The 20781-nt window shown below is 46.0% G+C and overlaps 1 protein-coding gene across 7 annotated transcripts in view; it reads left to right on the top strand.

Annotated features, from left to right (window-relative positions):
* PRDM1 (PR/SET domain 1) overlaps nt 1–20781 on the top strand; it is a 98300-nt gene that overhangs the window by 71380 nt on the left and 6139 nt on the right. For 3 of the 7 annotated variants that reach the window (XM_021389572.1, XM_021389573.1, XM_021389575.1), the window contains 3 exons: nt 3681–3929; nt 10519–10638; nt 13704–13956. In XM_021389572.1, coding sequence (XP_021245247.1) covers nt 3681–3929; nt 10519–10638; nt 13704–13956 — 622 coding nt within the window. The other 4 variants (XM_021389576.1, XM_021389577.1, XM_021389578.1 and 1 more) reach the window with 4 other exon arrangements.

Here is a 20781-nt window from a genome sequence, read left to right as displayed (position 1 = left end):
TTGCACATTCCAGACAATAGCAGCTACTGGTATGAAAGATTTTTATAAAAGAGCAGACGGCTGCCGGTTGAGTAGGGCATCTTTATACGTTTCTCTATTAAAGAGGAAGGTCAGAAGGTCAATCTGTGTATTTCTTTAATAGCAGAGTTTCCTTTATGATCTGGCTTCAGCACACATTCCTTACAATTTGTTCTCTCTCTTCTTGATAAACTTGCTTTCATTTGGGATCGGGCAGCACTGCGTGACATTAAGATCCCTTCCCCTCTGCAGCACTGAGGGTGGATTTTGGGCCAACCTCAGAGTATGCCACAGTTACAGGCAGCCCGTATGCTCTGCGGGCTGCCCTTGCCCTCCTGGGCTCTGTGAGAGCTCCTGTGGCACTGGCATCCTCATGTCGTCCCAGCAAGTACGTCACTTCGTCTCTGTTGATCTGTCCTCTGCCTCCTCTCCTCCCTCTCCTTCCTTGAAGGAGGGATTTGCTCTTCTCCAGCTTTCCTTCACATTAAGATCAGCCCCTGAAGGAGATGCACCAACCCTATTTTTCTTGTGCCCTCCTCTTTTTTTCCTGTCACTCTAACAGGGAAGTGAAAAGCTCTGAAACAGCTGCCTCTCAAAGTGAGACTATTTTTTGGTAAAATAATCACCTTCAGTATGACTACATTGTTTTTCTGCTCTATGCGGTGTGACTCAGCATCAGTTAATTAACCCAATCAAGTAGGCCGGATTTCTCTCCTTTAATGAGTGGCTCTTCCTCCTTCACAGCCTTCCTACCCCTCATTTTGGCTGTGCCTCGTTGCTACCCCATGCAGCCAATGCCACCCGCACCCCCCATCCCAGGGCCGGGGCCACCTCTGGAGGAGTCCCTTGGGGTGACGGTGACAGCAGGACACCACTCACAGGCAGCTGCCCCACTTCTGCCCGCAGCCGTGAGCCCTCCATGGCAGAGCACGTGAAGGTCTTTGCACAGATGTACTATTCTCAGTGCTCTGGGCCAAGAGTGGCAAAGTAATCCTCCTCACTGTGCTTTACTGGGGAGGAGGAACGGGTGGAGGGAAATGGCTGTGTGCGCACCTGCCAGAGAGGCAATGCTGGGGCAGCAGTGATAAAAGTGTAGGAGAAATGAGATGAGAAGGAGGTTTGCCTCAGCCCTTGCCTGCAGTGGGCTGAGCATGGCTATAAATGGAGCCGTGCATCATTGTTCCTCTGAGCTGGAGGATTCCTTGCTGTGGGGACAGGACCACTGGAGGAAGTAAGGCATCTGGCTGTTTTGCAATGAGAAGCAGGAATGCTCTTAATAATAAACAAACAGGACATTGTATGCCATCATCACAGGATGTCCTTCCTTTAGCCAGCACGTTGGCTTGGGTCAGGGGAAGAAATTGGGCTTGGGGTCTGCTAATGACTATTGCAACTCTCCTCCCACCATGATCACTTTCATATTACCTAGCACAAGGAGCAGTGCTCTTTTTAATTATTATTATAATGTTTTTAATGCTGCAAAAGAGGTGTCAATTTTTAAAGTGCTGCCTGCTGTGCATTTCCCTCTTGCACTTCCCTGTTGTTATATGGGGAGAAGGGGATTTTATTTAAAGGGAGAAACTGAGATGATTTTCCTCATTCCTTTTACAAACCGTTAGAAAGAGACCCCATAAAGGTATAAAACCAAAATAACAAGACTCCTGGACAGGGCTTATCAAACTGCTTTAATCACTGAGATTTGGGAGTAGGGGCTTTAAATCAGAGTTGTAATTTGGTACCCTGGAAGTCATTTTTCCTTGTAATTTTCATAGCATCCTGACCACTTAAGTCGGCGGGGGGTGGGGAGAGAGGGCTGGAAGCTGAGACCTTTGGCGCTCTGAGCTTCAGACAGCGTTAAAACAAAACAAGAAACAAACACGCATTTCATGTAAAGGGGGGGGGTTAGCAGAACTCGGAGCCCTCCCGGCCGCCCGGAGGTGCCCCCGCGGGGCTGTCCCCACGGCCGGGGCAGGCGGTGCCCGCCCCGGGGAAGAGCAGAACGAGCCAGAAACGAAATGAAAGAAGCAAAGTTTCCCCGCGTTGCGTGAGGGCCGGGGACGCAGGTACCGCCCCACCTCCCGCCCGGGCATCGGCGGGGCGCCTCATTGGGAATCCGAAGCGGGGAGGGAGCGGGCGCGGGCTGCAGCCTTCGCTGTCTCACTCAGCCCTCCAGTGTCTCGGAAAGGCAAAAGCAGCGAGCGCGCAGCACCTGTCTGCGGCGGGAGGAGGAGCGGGAGGGCGCGGAGGCGCTAGGTGTGAGTCAGTCTCCCGGGGACCCAGCGGCTGGAAGGAAGAAGCAATGTTTACTCGGTAGATATGAGCGAGATCCGCCGCGGACGAGGGGCTTCTGTGCGGAACCGCTCTCCGACTCAGCCCCGGTAAGCAGCGCCGCGCCCCCGCCGCCCCGCGCCGGACCCCGGAGCCGCCGGCGGAGCCTTCCCGGCCGGGCAGCGCCGACCCCGCTCCCGGCTTTGGTACCTCGGAGCCCCGGACCGCGGCTCCGCCGGGAGGCAGCTCCAGCCCGGCGCTCCCGCAGCCCGGTGCAGCGCAGCGCCGTGTTCCCGCAGCCCGGCGTTCCCGTCGCCTGCTTCCCCGCAGCCCGGTGCCCCGCAGCCCGGCGCTGCCAGCCCCCGGCTCGGAAGCCCGCATTCTTCCTCCCGGCCCTTTCGTTTTGTCGGAGGAGGGATGCGAACGTCGCGGAGCTGCGTTTTCTGTACGGGATAAGGGTAATGAGGAGGCTGCGTCCGGCGTGAGCGCGGAGCTGGGTGCTTTATTTACCTCGGGGAAGGAGCGTCTTGCTACCTGCTTGGCGCCGTGTTTGTTCGCACAGCTTTTGTCTGAGAGAGAAAGAGTGGGTTTGGAGGAATTTCTCACGCAGGGATCCTAGCCAGTGCTTTGAGGGAGTAATTCCTGAGGTGCCATGAACATCACAAGGGATACGAGGACTTAAAAAGAATTTTTTTTCTAGTTTCCCTCGCTCATTTTCTTCGCCTTTTTGGCCCCCGGGAATGTGTGGCAGTGCTTTGTGCGGGGCGGTGGGGATGCTGGCAGGATGTCGGCTCTCTTGGCCGCCCGTGCCAAAGGATAAGGGGACGGCAGGAGGGGGGGGGGGGCAGGTTGTTTTGAAAGTTGTTTGTGTGTTGAAAGCCGGTGGGAAAGTTCAGGCTTCCCCATTTGGAAAAGGCAAGGCTGGGTTCCGCTCTTCCAACATGCGCTTTCCATTTTTAGCTTCATTCAGACGCAGACAGCAGCTCCTTTCCTCTTCCTCTCCTTGTTTGTGTGACACTTTCTGAGGCAGCCTTTCCACAGGCAACTGAGTGGTCGTGCGGCCGTGACCCCGCGCTTTCTTGGGCATGGAATATTTTTTTTTTCTCGGAGACATTAAGGAAAGGCTCTGAGAAAGGTACGTCGGTTGTCAGCCCGGGGATTTTTTTCCTCTTTGTTTTGGTTCCCTCCTCGCTATGACCGAGGCTGGCATTTCAAGGCGCTGCTTCAGCCAGCGCAGCTTCGTTTACACTGCTTTTTGGCTATTACTCAACTGTACCAGCTATCCTGCATACGCTTTTAAAGTGTCACAGACTGCTGCATTAGTCACGCTGTCTCAACGGAAACCACAACACTGAAGGACAATGAGGATTAAAGGCTGTTTTCTTATTTTCCAGGCTGCTACACAGTGTAGCTCGGACGCTGTGAGTTTCAAGAATCTGGTGAAAGGGAGAGAGTGGACAATGAAAATGGACATGGAGGATGCTGACATGACCTTGTGGACGGAGGCCGATTTCGAAGAGAAGTGCACATACATTGTCAATGACCATCCGTGGGACCCCAGTGCCGATGGAGGCACCCTCACTCAGGCAGAGGCTTCCTTGCCAAGGAACTTGACTTTCAAATATGCATCAAACTGCAAAGAGGTAAGCAGCCGTGCCCGGGGAAGGTTGGAGTCAGACAAGCCAAACCACGGCGCTTTGGAAAGTGTGCGCTCGCCTTGCCTTCCATTCTTTACTCATGCACGCTACGCCACCACCAAGTGCTGGACTCTCATAATACTTTTAAGAAATGGCAAACGGGGCATCTGTCGTGTGGTATTTGCACTGGGAATCGTGGCCAGCCTGTCTCTGAACCCGGCTCTGAGCCAATTCACAAACAGTTAAATTTTCACACAACTTGAACAGCCTCTGAATAAGCATATTTAAACTGCGGGGTGGTTCCCCGTGCCAATTTCTAGACTGCTGTTTGCCAGGACCATTCATTGCTTCTGGCACAGAGATTAAAGTGCCTCAGTTGTCCAATAAATAGCTTTAAAAAAAGTTGAGGGGAAAAAAAAACAACAAAAAAACAACAAATTCCTGGAAATATGTTTAATTATTTCTTTTTGTTTTCTCTTCGGTTATGAAATTGCTTTATTCTTTTCGTGAGCTCACCATGGTCCCGACTTCCTAAATTCTTCAGTTCGGCATATCGATTGAGGATGTGGTGGTGGGACTGCCGTAAGCTGGACAGCAGGATGGCCATAGCTCAGATTGACTTGTGTTTATCTGGGACAGCATCTTCACTGGTAGCTGGCCGTGCGAGTCTGTCCTATCCGTGTCCCTGGAGTGGGTGCATTCTTTATTGTTGTTTCAGAAGGGCTGGAAAGAAATGAGCCCGGATGAGCAATTTGGTTTTGTGTTTACTCCTTCCTATAGAGTAGCTATTATAGCTAGGTGTGATGTTCAGCAGGGTAATAACCCAAGGGACAACCCTTCATTTCTCCTTGTGCTGAGACTTGTGGTGTGGCAGCTATTACCTGTGCTTCTGCTTTGGCTAAACACACTGACCACAGAGCTGAGAAGGAATACACTCATCTGTGTCTATCAAATGTTTCCTTCTAAAAGCAGGTACTTGTTTAATCCTGCGTACAGAAATAGGGCTGGACCCCCAGCTGGAGGGTATTGGCACTGTGGAATTGAGTTTGGCAGTACCTTATACAATGCCTGGTAGGTTTGCTAAGAGGTTAAAGCTAAATTCCCATGTAAAATCTCTCTTCTCTTCCCATCTGCCCTGCCCTGCCCTGCAGAACTTGGCAGAGTAAGGACATGCTCCCGAAAAAAAGCACAAAACCTTGTTTTGCCTCGCTGTATCATGAGATGCGTCTGACTTTGGGGAGAGATAACGCCACAGCTTCACTGTGCGATGCAGAGAGCTCTCTCGGCTGAAGGTTGATCTTGTGGCACAGGGCCCAGGCAGCCAGCCCGGGACTGACTGCCCAGCTCGGGCTTGGTTCTGCAGCCACGGCAGTGGGTGTCCAAGGAGCTTTTATAATTCCCAGCACTGTGTTGAGAAATATCAGCATGCAGTTTTCTTGTGCTGTAGCTGAGCTCGGTGAATTGAGGTGGGAGGATTGCTGTGACTGCTGTACAGGAGGTGGGGGGAAAGAAAAGTTGCTGAAGGGTTCCAAGTTCTTCCTTGTCAAGTATGACCCACACAGCTCCTTGCTAGTGGGAGTCTGAATATAGGACATCCTCCTTTTGTTCTCCAAAGCTCCCCATGCTCGTTTATTTGCGCTGAATAGCACCTACTGGCAGGAGCAATAGGAACTCAGGAGCCCTGGCTATCTCTAATGTAGCTGTGTAAGAAAGGGACTTGCTTATTTTCTGTGAAAGGTCCGGTGCTGTAAATGTGTGGACAGGTCACTCGTTTGCTGCTTGTCTGTGGGGTGAGATAGCTGCATGTGGCACAGCCCGTTTGCCCTCTCACAGCTCCTGACGCAAAGCATTAATTTTTGTATCTACTTTATAAGTCTTGATTTTGTTCAGTGGGGTCAGAACTGGGTGTGTGTTTCTCTTACGCACCGGCATCTGTGGGGTCAGAGAGGGAGCCTGGCTCTGGTTTTTGACCTCATGGAAAACCACCAGAATCCTGACAGCGCGATAGGGTGGGATTTTTCACTTGCAAAAGTCTGAGGTAAGGCATCGGGGGATGCTTGCGTGCATGTTTGTCAGCGCATTTCAGATGTGAGCTGTCTTCATTGTTAACTTTTGGGAGAACTGCGGCTTCATCTGGTTGAGAGTTTTAAATGCTGAGTCAATTTATTGACAAAAACATGTCTAATACATCGCTTGTGAAATGCTAAATACTATCATGATTAGATCATGTGGTTGTCATGATTAGCATTGTATCTCCATTTGGAGAAGGAAAAGTACTGCGTGCCTGCCTAGGAGGGAGGAAGTACAAGTGCTGCTGTTTGGGGAGGGCTGCTTTTCGTGTTTCTTTTCCTCACACGCTTTGTGAAGTGCGTCGTGCCTCTGTAAGAGCTTATTGAATTTGCGAGAGAGTCCATGACACATCATACTCTTGTTTATTCTTGGATCTTGATCGGGGATTTTTCTGAAGGACACATTTTTCGTTATGAGTTCACAGTATGTGTCAGCATTTTAAAAAATGAATTACTACTGCTCGTAACATTCTGGGCTGCTAGATTTACGTGAAGTCATTTATTTATTTCTGTGCATGAATTATTTATCTTTGTTCCAGTTTTAGCACTTGTAAAAAATGGACAAAACATGATGCCAAAATCACACTCAAGAAGGCCATATGTGAATAATCTTTTTCATTTCGAAACATTTTTTTCAATAATTTTTCACTTTGGCTTCACTTGTAGCCCAAACAGCCCTTCTTGACATCAAATGGCAGTTATCAGCTGCCTTGAATGCTATCAGTGCCTCATCCTGGCACCCCATCCCGTGCGCTTGACAGCGAGAACAGATCTCAGCAAGCCAGTAACTTGTTGCATGTCTCTGATAAGGCCGCTCTTCAGCAGTGGACGCTGTTCTGAGGCAGTGATTTGGAGCTGTTACCAGTGCACCTCACACACTCGCTCTCATGTTTTTATTTTATTTCTTACATACACGATCAGAGAGGAAGCAGTCTGAAAACATTTCCTTTCGTGGCACCTCTTTTAGAAAGTGCTAACTGAATGATGGGTTAAATTTATGTGAGTTTATACAACTGTAGGCCTAGGAGTTAAGAAAAATCAGCATTATTCTAAAGCACATGATGACTTGTCCTGATTTGCATTTGGAAATTACTGTTGTTTCACAGTGCACGGAAGCCAGTAAGATTTTTATTCTTTTTACATTTTTGTGTTTTTGTTATTTCTTTAAAGATATTGGTCCCATTATAAAATAGCCTCCTCTTTAGGAATCCATCGGAGTTGTTTATTTCAATGTTCTCACTCCAAACAAAGTTGTAGGAGTGCTAGTCTTTTAAAGCCCTTGGTAATAGTGAATCTGCATTCAGCCCTGCTCTCTCCTGTGCGGGAGCTGCAGGCTTGTCTTGCTGCACGCTGGCTCGCTGATGCTGACAGATGCGCTGAGGCAGCGGCGAGGCCAGCGCTGCCCATAAAGCATCCACTGAACGGGCTCCCCTCAGGGCGGCTGAAGAACCAGAGCCCTGTGATGCCCGGCATCCGCCCAGCGGGCTGGTGGCAGCTCGGCCCCCGCACCACATTAGGACCCTGGTCAGTTCCAGGGCTGTGGCCGCCCCGGGCTGGGTGCTCCCCACCCCCGGCTCCCTGCAGCCCCACGCTGCAGCCGTTGTTCCTTAAGGCAGGCAGGGCTCTCTCTGCACGTCCCATCCCTCTGGGACCATGGGGAAGGAGCGGGAGCTCCTCTCAGCTTTGGCCGGAATGCGAAGATCCAGCATAGACATCATGATACCGGGTTTGGTTTAGTCCTCATGGTACAAATGATGTTTTACTGAAAGGAAGGATGCATCTATGGCCCAGTTGGGAGAGTGCTAGAAGTTGTTAAGTGGCTATAGCTTAAAGAGAGAGGGGATAAGTGTCTGTAAAGAAGACAATATTCTGCAAATAGCATTTTGCTCACTTTGCTGCATAGGTTAGTTTGGCAGGCTGTGCAAGGGCTTCTATTGGTGCAAGCAGAACTCAAGCCACGCTCCTCTGTGGTTCCCTGCCATGAGACTGCTTCAGAAGGTCTCACCAGACGGAGAAATGTGCTGAAGGACACCTGGTGGACACAAGTCTGAAATGCCTCTCTGCAGTGGCTTGTTGGCAGCCCACAGCCAGCTTCCCCTCAGTCTGGGCACGCAGCTCCTTTGCTGTTTAGCTGTAGCCGTGAGCAGCTCCGCACTCTGTGGGCTCCTATTAAGCTAATCCCAAAGCGACAGTGGGGCTGTGCAAGCGTCTGACGGTGGCCTGGAACCTGGTGCTGGCTTGGCACGGTGGTCCCCCTCTCTCGAAGGGCAACCCTCCTCCAGCATCAGCTCTAAATCCTGGGGACACCAGGACCAGAAAGCTTCCCTTGGTTAAAGATCAGCTGGGCAGCCTTAGTCTGATTCAGCAGGGCAAACATACATGTCTAGAACTTCTGCCAAAATCACCTTCTGATATTAAGGGGTGAGAAGCCGTCCTTGTGTTCTGGGGAGGAAGCGAACGCTCTATGGAAGTGGATATCAAAAAGCATCTGCTGTGTCAGAGATGCCAGTGTGCAGCGATTGTTTCAAGTTGACTGGTTCAAGGAGTGATTTCTAGAGATTCTGAGAATTTCATTAAAGTCATTTTAATTAAGGGCAGGATATTTTAAAACCGTGAAAAAAAACTCGATCTACCTTGCAGTCAGACTGGTAGGGTGTGCTGTATCTTGGTTGTGAACTTCTCTTGAGAGGGCAGATGAATGTAAATGAAGATATATGGGGAAGATGAGAAGAACATCTGCCTTTTTCAGCTCTCTATGAGAAATGTACAAGCATGACAAAAATAAAACTGAGCCACTGAGCTTGTTTCAGCTTGTGGTAGGTGTAGGAAAATTTCTGGAAGTCCCTTTTTTGTCTCTTCAGTCCAGATGCACAGATCAATGGAGCATTTAACTACCTCTACTGTTGACATTTAATTTGTTTTGTGGTGTTCTGAAACACGTTAAAACACAGACAAGCGTGAACAACAACCACGCCACATACACCCAGCAATCTGTTTCCGGGTGGATTATCTCCTTGATGCTTGGGCTGTTATTTGTTCCCTTTATTTTGACATCTCACATGAAATTATGCCAGGCATTAGTTGGTTACTGGGATTTTTAATCTTAACCAGTACACAGACAAGTACTTCTCTGTCTCTCTGTCTGTCTCCCTTTCTCACACAGAAGGTGATGCAACAGAAGAAAACGTAGCATGAGAAAATCACAAGGCTTAGCTAATTTGTGAAGTGCTGTCTGCAGTTCAGGGTTTTTACCATCCTCTGCTGTGAAGGGCTGTTACAAGGAAAATGAAATGCTTGCTGAAGTGAGCTATCTGCAGGGTTTGGTGACTGCTAATCTGCTTTGGTAAGAATGTTGATTCTTTGCTGAGTTCAGACAGCAGTAATCCCCATTCTCAGTGTTTATCAACAAACTCTGCTATTGCTGTCTTGTTCTGAAATCCTGATGAGCAAAAAGACAATTATTAAGTGGCAAGATACGCAAAGGAAACATGATTAATGTGTTTTGCCATGAAGGTTTGGTTATAATACCAAGTTTATGGGCTTTTTACCATCCCTTTTCTCCACTGTCTGAGCAGCAGGATCGATCTTGCATAGTCTTGGGCTTCTGGTTTATAGAATTGCTGTTTTTAAACAGTCCTTGGATATATTACATTTAGGAAGATTGGTGAGAAACAGAGAGGGACAAAACCAGTAACTCAGCAGTGTTTTGCAAAGGGTTACTCCAAGGCACGTTCTTCTGAATAATGATGAATTGCTTCCTGATTTGTGGTCAGTGACTTTTTTTGGTATAATTACTGTCAAGAAGGAAGCTGAGCAACTAGAGTACATTTCTTAGACCTAGCAGTGGAGCATTTTCATCAAAACCTTTACGCCTTTTTGACCAAACCCACTTGTCATATGTTACCGGAACTGCTGCCTCCTTTTTATAAAAGAGGGTGATCTGTGAGTACATGTCCCACTGCCATTTCGTATTCTGTTTTGTGTGCCACTATTGATGAGAGAATTGTAGGTCTTGCTGTTGTTGTTGTTTTTCTCCTTTTAGCTATCAGGAGGGGTGTGGAGTAAGAGGAGTAGGGGTAAAGTTTCATTTTGACCTGGAGAGGCAGTCATTCCAATTCCTAACTACGGCTGGCTGTGTGGCAGCAAAGTGATTGATAGTTCTTGAATATTTTTACTTGCTGGAACTAGATTTTAGAGGTTGCCTTTTAATAGGAAAAATAACTTGTGAAGTTCTTTGACAACCTCTATACATTTTGATTACTGTTTCTTTTTGTATTTCTACAAAATATATTTTTCAAGCTGTGTTCATCTTTGGCTTATGTATGTCTCGGTAAGATTCTAGGGTCTAACAAAGCTGGTCATCTCATATCCAGCACAGTTGTTAAGTATCTCTGTTTTGCTGACCTGCTGATAAAAATTTCATGTATTAGTTGTGTAACCTTGTAAGTTTGCGGTGCAGGGGAGAGAAAGGAAGAATTATCAATTTCTGCTGGCAATGGACTGATCCTGTGCTGCTCTTCTTGTAGGTCACTGGAGTTATAAGCAAAGAGTACATCCCAAAAGGAACGCGCTTTGGACCCCTGGTAGGAGAGATCTATACCAGCGATACAGTTCCCAAGAATGCGAACAGAAAATACTTTTGGCGGGTAAGCAGGAAAAAACAGCACCATGTTGTTGCCGTAAGCAGATCACTAAATGAGTACAGCTGAAAAGCTGGGTCACTTCCTGCTTCAGACCTGTGTGAATGCAGGGGGCAACTTCTGTGTGCTGCTGCCACGGAGGAGCAGGGTGAACGTGGTGAGCTAAGCTGAGTAAGAGCCTGCCTGTCTTGAATGTAGAGGCTGTGTAGGTGGAGAGAGCAAGGGAGATACCCAGCCCTTCCTGGCTGTGTCCTCTGAAGCAGATCAGTACTTGATGGGATAAAGAAATAATTCTGCTGTTTGCTGTAGGGGCAGGTTGTCTTGAATTTCTTCACTGTAGAAATTCATTCTTGTTTAAGCAAACGTCGTGTATACCTGATTTTTCCAGCTGTGAAGAAGTTATGAAAGTCGTGCATAATCTTTTCCTCTGGAATCATGGTATCTCCGGGTATTTTTTCCTGGTGTTGAACAGAACTGCTGTAACACAGAGGTGGTGATCTTCAGCATGTATAATTCAAGCTGTAGGCTTTTCTAGTCTACTTCAGAAGGAGGAGCCATGAATCCTAGTGAAGAAAAAAATCATTAAGGGCAAACAGACGTTAGAGGTGATGCCTAATTTCTACTCAGTATTGTAAGTTGGAAGAGAGCACCGGCCAACTTGTTTTGGCATAAAACTCCACGCTGGGGAATATGCTTCCAGTTTATCAGTTAATATAATCCTCAGTTTCCTTTGCAGACCCATTATTAATTTTTAGAGGACATTCTTTAAGCCCCATTTCTTCATGGATTTGTTTTGCTGCCTTTAGCCATTTAGTCCATGTCTAAATCAGTGGATTTGGGAGTACATCCAAGCCTCTGTGCCCAGGTGCCTGCCTGCCACATAGCAACATCGCAACCTCACATCCAGGTGAAACCCAGGGCAAGCACAGTTCTTCCTACCTAATTGCATCATTTTGGTTTTCTCTGATCATCCTCATGCAATGTAATACAGCATTGCACAGGCAGTTATTTGCATGAGTGTTTGTACAAAGCAGGCAGCTGCTTTCACATTCATTGGGCTACACCACTTTTCTTTTAGCTGAAGTTTTTGGAGCTCGTGTCTGACATAGGAAGAGATCAGTGTGCTGGCCCTACCCCTGCCAGTGGTTTGTAATACAGCAGACTCTGGGATCAGAGCTGCTCACCATCTTGCTTCATTCATACATGGCAGCGGGAAAGATGACATCATTTTCATGATGTGATTTTAAGCCTAAATGCGAGGGGATCCTTGGAAATAATATCCTAGGAGCCATCTAAGCATCATTAAATTCCCTCCTATAATCTCTTGATTCGTTCAAGATACACTGCTGCACTGAAGATGAATTCTTTCCTATGGGGCTGAAGCAGGCCTGCATGTGCAAAGGAAATTGTGGGAGATAATTTCCCACATGTTGCTGAAGGCACGCCTGGCTCGCTGGTGGGAGCGGGAACATCTGCAGCACGCAGGGGGATGCTTGAGGGGAGCGGGGCCAACGTCATTTCTGGGAACTGCACTGTGACTCAGCACATCTGCTTTCTTCTTACCCAGAAGAAGTGGGAGCCCAGCAGGGCAACTAGGCCAGGGTGGCGGGGGCATAGGCCCTGATCCATCCCGTGTTGGCCTTGGGGAGCAGTCAGGGCGGGCGCTGAGTTCTGTGGCCCCGCGCCGTTCCTGGAAGTTTGAGAGCTGGGGCGAGCGGAGAAACTTGACGGCTCCTCTTGAGACAGCAGAAATTCACCCATCTCCCTTCCATTTTCTCATAACAAACACACCGCAAAATCTCTCGCAGGCTGCTTTGATGAGGCCACATGTATTTCCCCCTTCTCAGTTTACAGGAAGTTACTCTTAAAGAAAGTGATTCTGGTGTTTATGGCCCGTGTTAAAGGGCCAGGCTGCCTCACCCCTCAGTGCCGGCGGCTGTCAGGGTGGCAAGGAGAGGTCCAGGCGGGTGGCAGGCCCAGCATGCCCATCCAATGGTGTGGGCACTAAGGCGGGAGCAGGCTGCCCAGCATTCTCCTCCTTGCAGCAAGCTGTGTCTCCCCTTCTGGAGGCATTTCCTGCCCAAGGAGACTTGTCACCGGGGCAGGCTGCTCCCTTTCATGTGCCCAGTCATTTAATTTGCAAGCTGGGGAACTCCGTTTCATCCAGCGTGGAGCCAGTTCTCCCTGAGAGCAAGGGATGTGTCCAGAACAGACATGTCTCCTGGAGGGTTTTTTCCCTTTTTTTTTTTTTTTTTTTTTTAAATACTTCTCCTATTCTTCCCACTTTAAGAAACAGTAGGTTCTCCCAGTGGCTGGGACTTTTTCTCCCCCAAGCTACAGAACAATGTGTAGCTCCACATATTCGTTCCTTTCCATGGACAAGTCAGAGCGTGTCCCTTGATAGGAAAAGTGACTTCTCATCGATTGGCCCCTTTCCAGGTCTTCGCTGAGTTATGGCAGGTGAAGTTCATCTCTGCCTCGCCCAGTCTTCCTACAAAAGGGCTACAGTCCAACTGTGAGCAAGTGTTGCTTTAGGACTCTGGGGGGGGTGGAGGATGTTTGCATAGTTTAAACCTTTGGGCGGGGGTGGTAGGAAACTGCAAGTACAGAGGCCATAGAAAAAGGTGAGAAAGACTCTGACGTAGCACAGCCAGTCACTCTTATACACAGGTGACTCAAAGCATTAATGCAAGCATGCACTCAGACCTGCAGTCATTAGTATCACCCAGTTGTTGATCGTAGTACCAGGAAAAGGACTTAGGCAGGGAGAGTACTTTGCATTTCAGATTTTGTGTCTGATTTGTCCATACTAGCAGAGCTACACAAGCTGAGCAGAGATGGAAAAGGTAGCTGTGTACTTACCTTTGAATAAGCATTTCTTCTCTTAAAACAGAGAATACCATAATTGCAATGGGAAGAACCCAGGTTGAACTCTTCAGTAATATCTGCTCAGTTTTTTCTTGAAAGTTTTTTTTTTTTTTTTTTAACATCATTTTTCCCCTGTGGACTCTGTGTGCACATGTTGCATATCGTGCATATATATACTCAAAGGCACTTCCTCTCTGTTCCAGATCTATTCAAGTGGTGAGCTTCACCACTTCATTGACGGATTTAATGAGGACAAGAGCAACTGGATGCGTTATGTAAACCCTGGCTACTCAGTTCAGGAGCAGAACTTGGCAGCCTGTCAGAATGGAATGAACATCTACTTCTACACTATCAAGCCCATCCCTGCCAACCAAGAGCTGCTTGTGTGGTATTGCCGAGACTTTGCAGAGAGGCTGCACTATCCCTCCTCCAGAGAGCTGACAATGATGAACCTCAGTAAGTGTATTACAGTATAAACAAAGAATGCTAGTAATGTCTCTTCTGCCTATATGATCTAATAATAAGTTGTATAATTATACAGCTGCATCATCTGTTGTGTCACAGTAGGTAGCTTGGAGTGGAAAAGGGGAATTTAAAAAAAAAAAAACAAAACACAGCAGAAAGAGTTCCCTGTGCCTATACAAATGTAAATAGATTACTAAAAATCTCAACAGTTACTGTTCCTTATAGCACAGCAACTGAATATTATCTCATGAAATTCTGGACAGACAACCTGAAGATATCGTCTCCGTTCAGAACTGTAGCTGCTGGTTCACACACAGACTTTCAAGTCCGGATCTCGTAGTGTATTGAACAAAAATCTGCTTTGACTGCATATACTAAAAGCTGTCCAGTCATTTTCTGAAAGTGCTGCCTTTACTGTACAAGGAAGTGGCTGTGTGCCATGACTTTGTCTAGGTGTCTGACAAAATGTATGTTGACTGTATAATGTTCTTCAGGCCTAGCATCTAAGGTTACTTATCTTCTGGGAGCAAACCTCGTGTGTTCTTCTCATCTGGTTTCTCATATTTTAAGCTTGGTATATTCTGTCCTCGTTTCTTGGCTGCATAGTGTAGCTTTCATTTTCTGTTCAAAAATAATAGCACGGGGGAAGAGGTATTTCCAGGAGTTTATCTTTGGGTTCCGCTGTGGTTTCTTACCATTTCCAGCCTCAGTGCTCTACTCATAGCTTTAATCACTGCATGGCATCTCACCCAGAGTCCCTTGAAGTCCCTTCTGTTGTCCTTCTGCCAGCACCAACGCTGAAATTTGAAGCAAAACTGAAATCAGGTTTTTTTATACAAAACACTGTTTACTGTTATTTGGCAACAAACAATGGGTTATAAAATATCAGTGTTACTTTGTGGGTCATTAGAGCTAAAATGCAACTCTGCATCATGAAAATGACATCAGATTGAAATGAATCAAAAATACATCTGTCGTCCGTGAATGTCTCCCTTTCGCCAGATTTTGGTCTTTCACTACTAAACATAACACACTATAGAAGAAAATTTGCTTTCTTTTCAGGAAAAGGAAGAGAAAGGGGTGGGGGGAATGTCTTGTGCTGCTCTATTCCCTGTTCAAGAAATATCTCACTGATTCTGTCATCTTTGCACATATATCATTTTGCCAATAGCTGTGCAGGTTTATTTCCCAACATGATGAACTGTTGGATTTCAAGTAGGGCCTGCAGGTGGGACAAGTCAACAGTACAGAGGGTTCCCATGGATGAGGAGCTTGCAAAGATATAGCCAGAACTGGTTGGGCACTAACTGGGTGGATACACAAATACAGCCATAGTTTCCTACATCTGCTGTCACCTTAGGTTACCTTACAGAAGTGGTAAGGAATGTATTTGCTAAGTGTCAACAAATTACCCAGTTACTCTTACTCATGTCAAAACGAGGTTTGTTTGAACAGACAGAATATTCCTTTCTAATAAAAGTAGGTTTAATACCCGAATTTGAAGGGACTGGATCTTGAGCAACAGTTGTATAGCTCAGCCTTAACATTAGAAAGGGTAGCCTTTCCAGACACTGAGGTTGAAGCATCCCTTCTTCCTCTCAAAGGTAATTGTTTAAACTACTTAGATATTCTATGTTAACCCCTTCCACGTAAAGAAAATGAGAAAAGAGCACAAGTTTATCGTCTTTTTAAGCATCTTCCACTGACAGTAACAGCTCTCTCATTTTTATCTTTTTTCATTCATCTTTATGATGAACATGCTCAGGCCTAAGGCCTACTGTTAGGCCAGAAACCCTTCACGTACTGTAAGAATTGAGGATCCTTAGTGTTTTGGTGCCCTTTCTTAAGAAGTCCAGAGGTTTCTCAAAGATGCTTATTCACTGCAGGGCCTATAGCAGCCATGCAGGCAGGGATGTTTTTCTGACATTAATACTGGAACCAGATGAGTTTAAAGCAAATGTCAGCACTGTGCAGCTTTCTTCTTCCCCTTCCTCCCAGACTACTTCTTGTAGTTAAATTTAAAATTAGCAAGCACCCTCACCGCCTCTTCAGCCTCTCTTTCTGGCATGAGATTGGCCCAGGCCTCCTCACTCTGTGTTCATCCGTAACTGAAATGCAGGCGGCTTGTCCCCGAGTTGTTCACATAAGAATCTAGTTGCAGATGGAGCTTTGCCCCCTCATAAAACAGTCTTAGAAGCTAAGATCAGTGCTTGAGGAACCCTTCCACTGGCCACCCCCTCAGGAAAGCTCTTCCCAGCTAAGGGAGTCACTAATAATTTGGTGTTTCAAGTGGAACAGCTTCCCTCAGAGGAGCAGCCAACCATCACTGCTCTCCCACCTCCTGGCTGCTGGTTTTGACATCTTCTGAGGAAAAGGAAGGCAAAGCTGGGGTACAGATTCCATCAGGGTTCCTCTCTGCTGGGACATGCACTAGTGAAGTGTGGGACAGTGGCACCGACAGACAACAGGGTGTTCGGCCCCAGTTCCATCCCTCTGCCACATCTTGGTTGTGCAGAAGGCTTTGGAGGAGATGAAAGGTGGCTTGGGACACACACTGATGGAGAACATCCAGTGTCACCTCAGTTTTACCGGCTTAAACTATAGGCAGATGCTTTAGGTGCCACAGGGACTTTGGGATCACAGTACTAACCTTCAGCACCTCAGATCCTCTCGAAGCACTGGAGTGGGATGGTCCTCCAGGGAAAAATGTATCAGAGAATTTCTCTGGCTTTATTTCCTGTAATTAGTGGCCTCAAAAATGAGAGAACTACCACTTTGGAGCATAAATATATTTACACATCCACGTATAACATCTACTTGCCTCTGTAACAGCAAACTTTCAAATTAAAGGTAACTTCTCCAGCGTTAGTTCATTTGCACCGTAGAAGGAAAGCATCCAGATCCAAGACAGCAATTAGGCATGCACTTAGTTACGGGTTTAACCGTGTCCTCTGTGTTTTCTTGAATTGACGCCTTTGACCCAGTCCTTCAGACACTGAAGCACACGCCTACCTTCTTGGCCATGATTAGCTCCGATTGAAGCTACATAACCTTGAGAAGATGCTGAGGTGCCTGCAAGGGTTGCACAACTGTGGTAGAAACAAGACTCCACTCCGTCCTGGGGGAAGAAACTGAGTCTCATTTCAACACATTCCCTTTTCCTTTCCGCCTATTTTGAGGCTGCTAGTGTTATTTTCCATCAAGATTTGAGACATCAGACATAGTCACATTGTGCAGTAAATTGTTTTAAGTCATATGGCAAGTTTATTGTGTCCTTCAGACCAAAATACTAGATTTTGATAATTTTTAGGTGTGCTTTTTAGCCTTATTGCATTGGAATCAACTGTTTATCTATGATATTGTAGATGTTTGGATTAGCGAACAAACTGAGGAAATTTGTATAGGGATCCTACATAATCTAGCATTTCATTCCTACTTATCATAACAGCTTTATTTTGAAAAGAAGAGTGGAGAGGGCAATAGTGTTTTTTTTATTTCTAAAAACAAAATACAATTGCATTGACTCAGATCATGACTATTTGATAATAATGTTCACGTATTGCAATCATGTGATGCAACTTCCTGCTATTCATGTCATGTTTGTCTCATCAGTCAAGCACAGGCAGGTGACATGTTATTTTGGTCAAGCTTCAGAAAGAAGTTTGAGTTCAGGGAAGATAGTTTGCATGTTTGGGAAACACTTGGCAATTTTTTGTATTCCATGAGCAGTTTCTGTGAGGTTTTACTTAATCTTTTGTATTCTGTGAAGATTTTAACGGTTTGTTCTAAAATGCAATGTATTCTTGCTTTCTTTACACTGACCCTCTTAGGTTTGTCGTTAGCTAACGCATGCTCTTCGCTTTCCCTTTTGTTTATGGTCAGTTTCACTTTCTGGTTTTAAAGCTTTTCTGTTTGGGTCGAAAGGAAACATCTGCATTTGTTTAAAAAGTGCCTGCTGGAATCTTCAAATGGGCTGAGGAAAATGATTTTCAAATTGTATACGAAGTTCTCTCTGCAAAACGAGAATTTGGGGCTGAAGTTGACTTAATACTGAGGATTATTTGAAGGCATCTGTGAAGTCCTTCTTTGAGCAAAACGTTTTCAAAGGCAAGTCACACTGCCTTGGACACATTTAGAAAACAGATGATCAAACTATAGACTTCTAGATGTTGGTCTCCACTCTCATTTTGAGTGGAAACACTCTTTGTTTTGCCTGCTTCACAACTTCGAGGTTCTCTTTCTACTAGCAAAAGCGTGCTTAATTTAGATCAAAAATGTGAATCGGCATAATTAAGCTTCACCACTCAAAGTGTTCAGTACCATCTCACTCCTGAAATTACTATTGAAATTACTGTCTGCCTACAACCGTTTTTCAAGTTTTTAGAAAAAACAGGTCATTGTTTTTATGAAGCCTTTCTCGTGCTGTAGCTAGGAGCTCAAATAATGAGCAAAACTGACAGCACGGCAGCCATCTGTAACTGGAACACCCACACTGGAGTGACTTCAGGCAGCCCCCTCCGCTCACGTTTCATTAATACTTAAACGTAACAAGAGTTCTGTCCCTTTTCTTCTCACATGCACTCACAACTCTCAGATCTGAGAAAATAATCTGTTGACCTCAGTGAGAAGTAGATCAGGCTCCTAAGGAGGCACGTCTGTTGTTTTTTTTTTCCCATCAGATCACTACATTGCAAATGCAACTGCATTGTTCTTGTTTCATCATTAACTTCTTTTCTGTGTGCCTGCCTGACCACAGAAACAATACAGATCTTGGAAGACTGTGTGCCTTCATCTATTATATATGTGTCCGCTGGGAGAAGCAAGGTGGAGAGAGATGGTGATTAGTAAGAACTTAAATCTAAAATCACAAGTTAAAAATAAAATCCATTTATAAAAAATAAATCTCTCTAACTTTGAAGTATGGCCCCTTTAAGAGCAGTAAGAAAGGTTATAAAGCTCTCAAACAGTTTCAGCCCTGGTTTAAATCCACGTTCAACATAAAACATCAGAACCTCTCCTTGGCTTCTGACATTACCTTCTCTTATTTTACACGGTGCTGACACACTTGTTTGTATTTTGATCTCTGGTGTTCCAGGTCTTCCTTGGGCTCAGGTAATAGGGGAAGAAGTCAGGAGGAGATTTATGGAGCAAAGATGACCTCCAAGCAAAAGAGCGCTGTCACAGTTAGACTTGAAAAATAATCCTTAAACGTTGCAACTTCTGTTGCACGTGAAAATTAATAGGAGGGAAGGCTTTATTGGGAACTTCGAAGGGAAAGAAAGAGCCACTATCTTCTGTCTGTCAAGTGGGGCCCTTGGGCAGCTGTGCACAGCAAGTTAAGTTCTCCGCGTGAGCTTCCTCTCTGTCACTCGCCTCACTGGCTCTCTCTGGCACATCAGGCACGTACCTCCCCACCCTCGGCTTTACCCTTGTGACAGTGAGAGAGCCCTTCCTCCAGATGAGGCGTCTGGGTTTCTCTATCACTTTTCCAGCAGTGCTGGCACTTCTCCTTCCTCTTCCCCTCCCCCAGGACTTGTTTTTTTTCTTTAAAAAAAGAAAAGTGTCAATTTGAACTTCCTGCTTGACAGACCCCACGGAGAAACTGATAGGAGCCTGATAAGAAGGTATTTATTTATTCTGCTGTGAGGCTTCACAAGTCCCTCCCTCTCCCAGCCCACCCCCCGCCCAGCTTTCAATACTTCCGATCCCAATACTTCCCGTTGCTGATAGCGTCACTGGGAATGTTTGCTCGGAGACGCTGGCGTGGTGACAGGCGGCTGATAAGGAGATGGAGATAACGTTATCCACTGTGCCAGTGTGGGGCTTCTTAAACCTAGCAGACCTGGATGTCCTACCCCAAAACCTGAGGGGGCATTTAGAAATGAGTACGGACAAAATAACAGGAGAAAAGTGGATGATTTCTGATGCCAGGCAACATGACCTGTTGTCAGTTTATTTTTGAAACAGCTCTGAATTAAGCTTTAACATCGGGTAAAGAAGTTGGGAAGCCATCTGCACACTTTCGTGTGTGCTTGCTGTACAACACACCCTATATTTGATCATAAATACTCTAATTGACCGCGTCTGTGTTCAATTGCATTCTGTTGCAACTTGAACATAGACAATCTGCCTGCATATCTCAAATTAGATACACTTGCTGCCAGACTAATGCTGTTTGAAAAAAGATGCTACTGTAAAAGCGGGTTGCTGTGAGCAGGAGCATGTTTTGAAAGCAGCTGTTTTCTTGGATACGTTTAATAAATAGCTGTTCCTTTGCCTTATAGGGTAATGTTGCCAAATGATAGATTCCATGAGGGTAGTGAATAGTGAAGCAAAGAATCTGCGTTGAAAGCGGTGTGGTCATTGCCTGTTTCCATCTTCCTCACTGGGTTTAGCTGGTCCTTCAGAAATTAGAAACAACTGTTTCTCAGTCCAGTTAGCGAAGGAAGAACTGTCAGTCACAAAAGCAGAAATTTGGCAGAAGGGCTGCGATACTTTCGAGTCACGTACCTTCAGCATTGACTTGCATCTCCTGATGGAAAACCTTGCACATAGCTAACCACTAATATGAAGCTTTCTTGTAGCTTTTCCCCTATAATAAAGCATCCTACAAGTCATCATTTCATCATTATATAACTGTTAACTTTGGGAGATTAGGTACTAGTAGAATTCTTTTTCTATACTCCAGTGGGCTGTTTGTATTATATTATATCCAGATAAGAAGATAGAGTCTTTGAATACAAACAGCCTATGTGCTGAACTGAGCCAAATGGATGCTAGCTTCTATTTCCTTCTGAATGCACACTGCTTTTTTCT

This window comes from Numida meleagris, chromosome 3 (genome assembly GCF_002078875.1).
Source record: "Numida meleagris isolate 19003 breed g44 Domestic line chromosome 3, NumMel1.0, whole genome shotgun sequence".
NCBI classification, from domain to species: domain Eukaryota; kingdom Metazoa; phylum Chordata; class Aves; order Galliformes; family Numididae; genus Numida; species Numida meleagris.
Note: the sequence above shows the minus strand (reverse complement) of the source record. Positions and strands in the feature narration are given on the sequence as shown.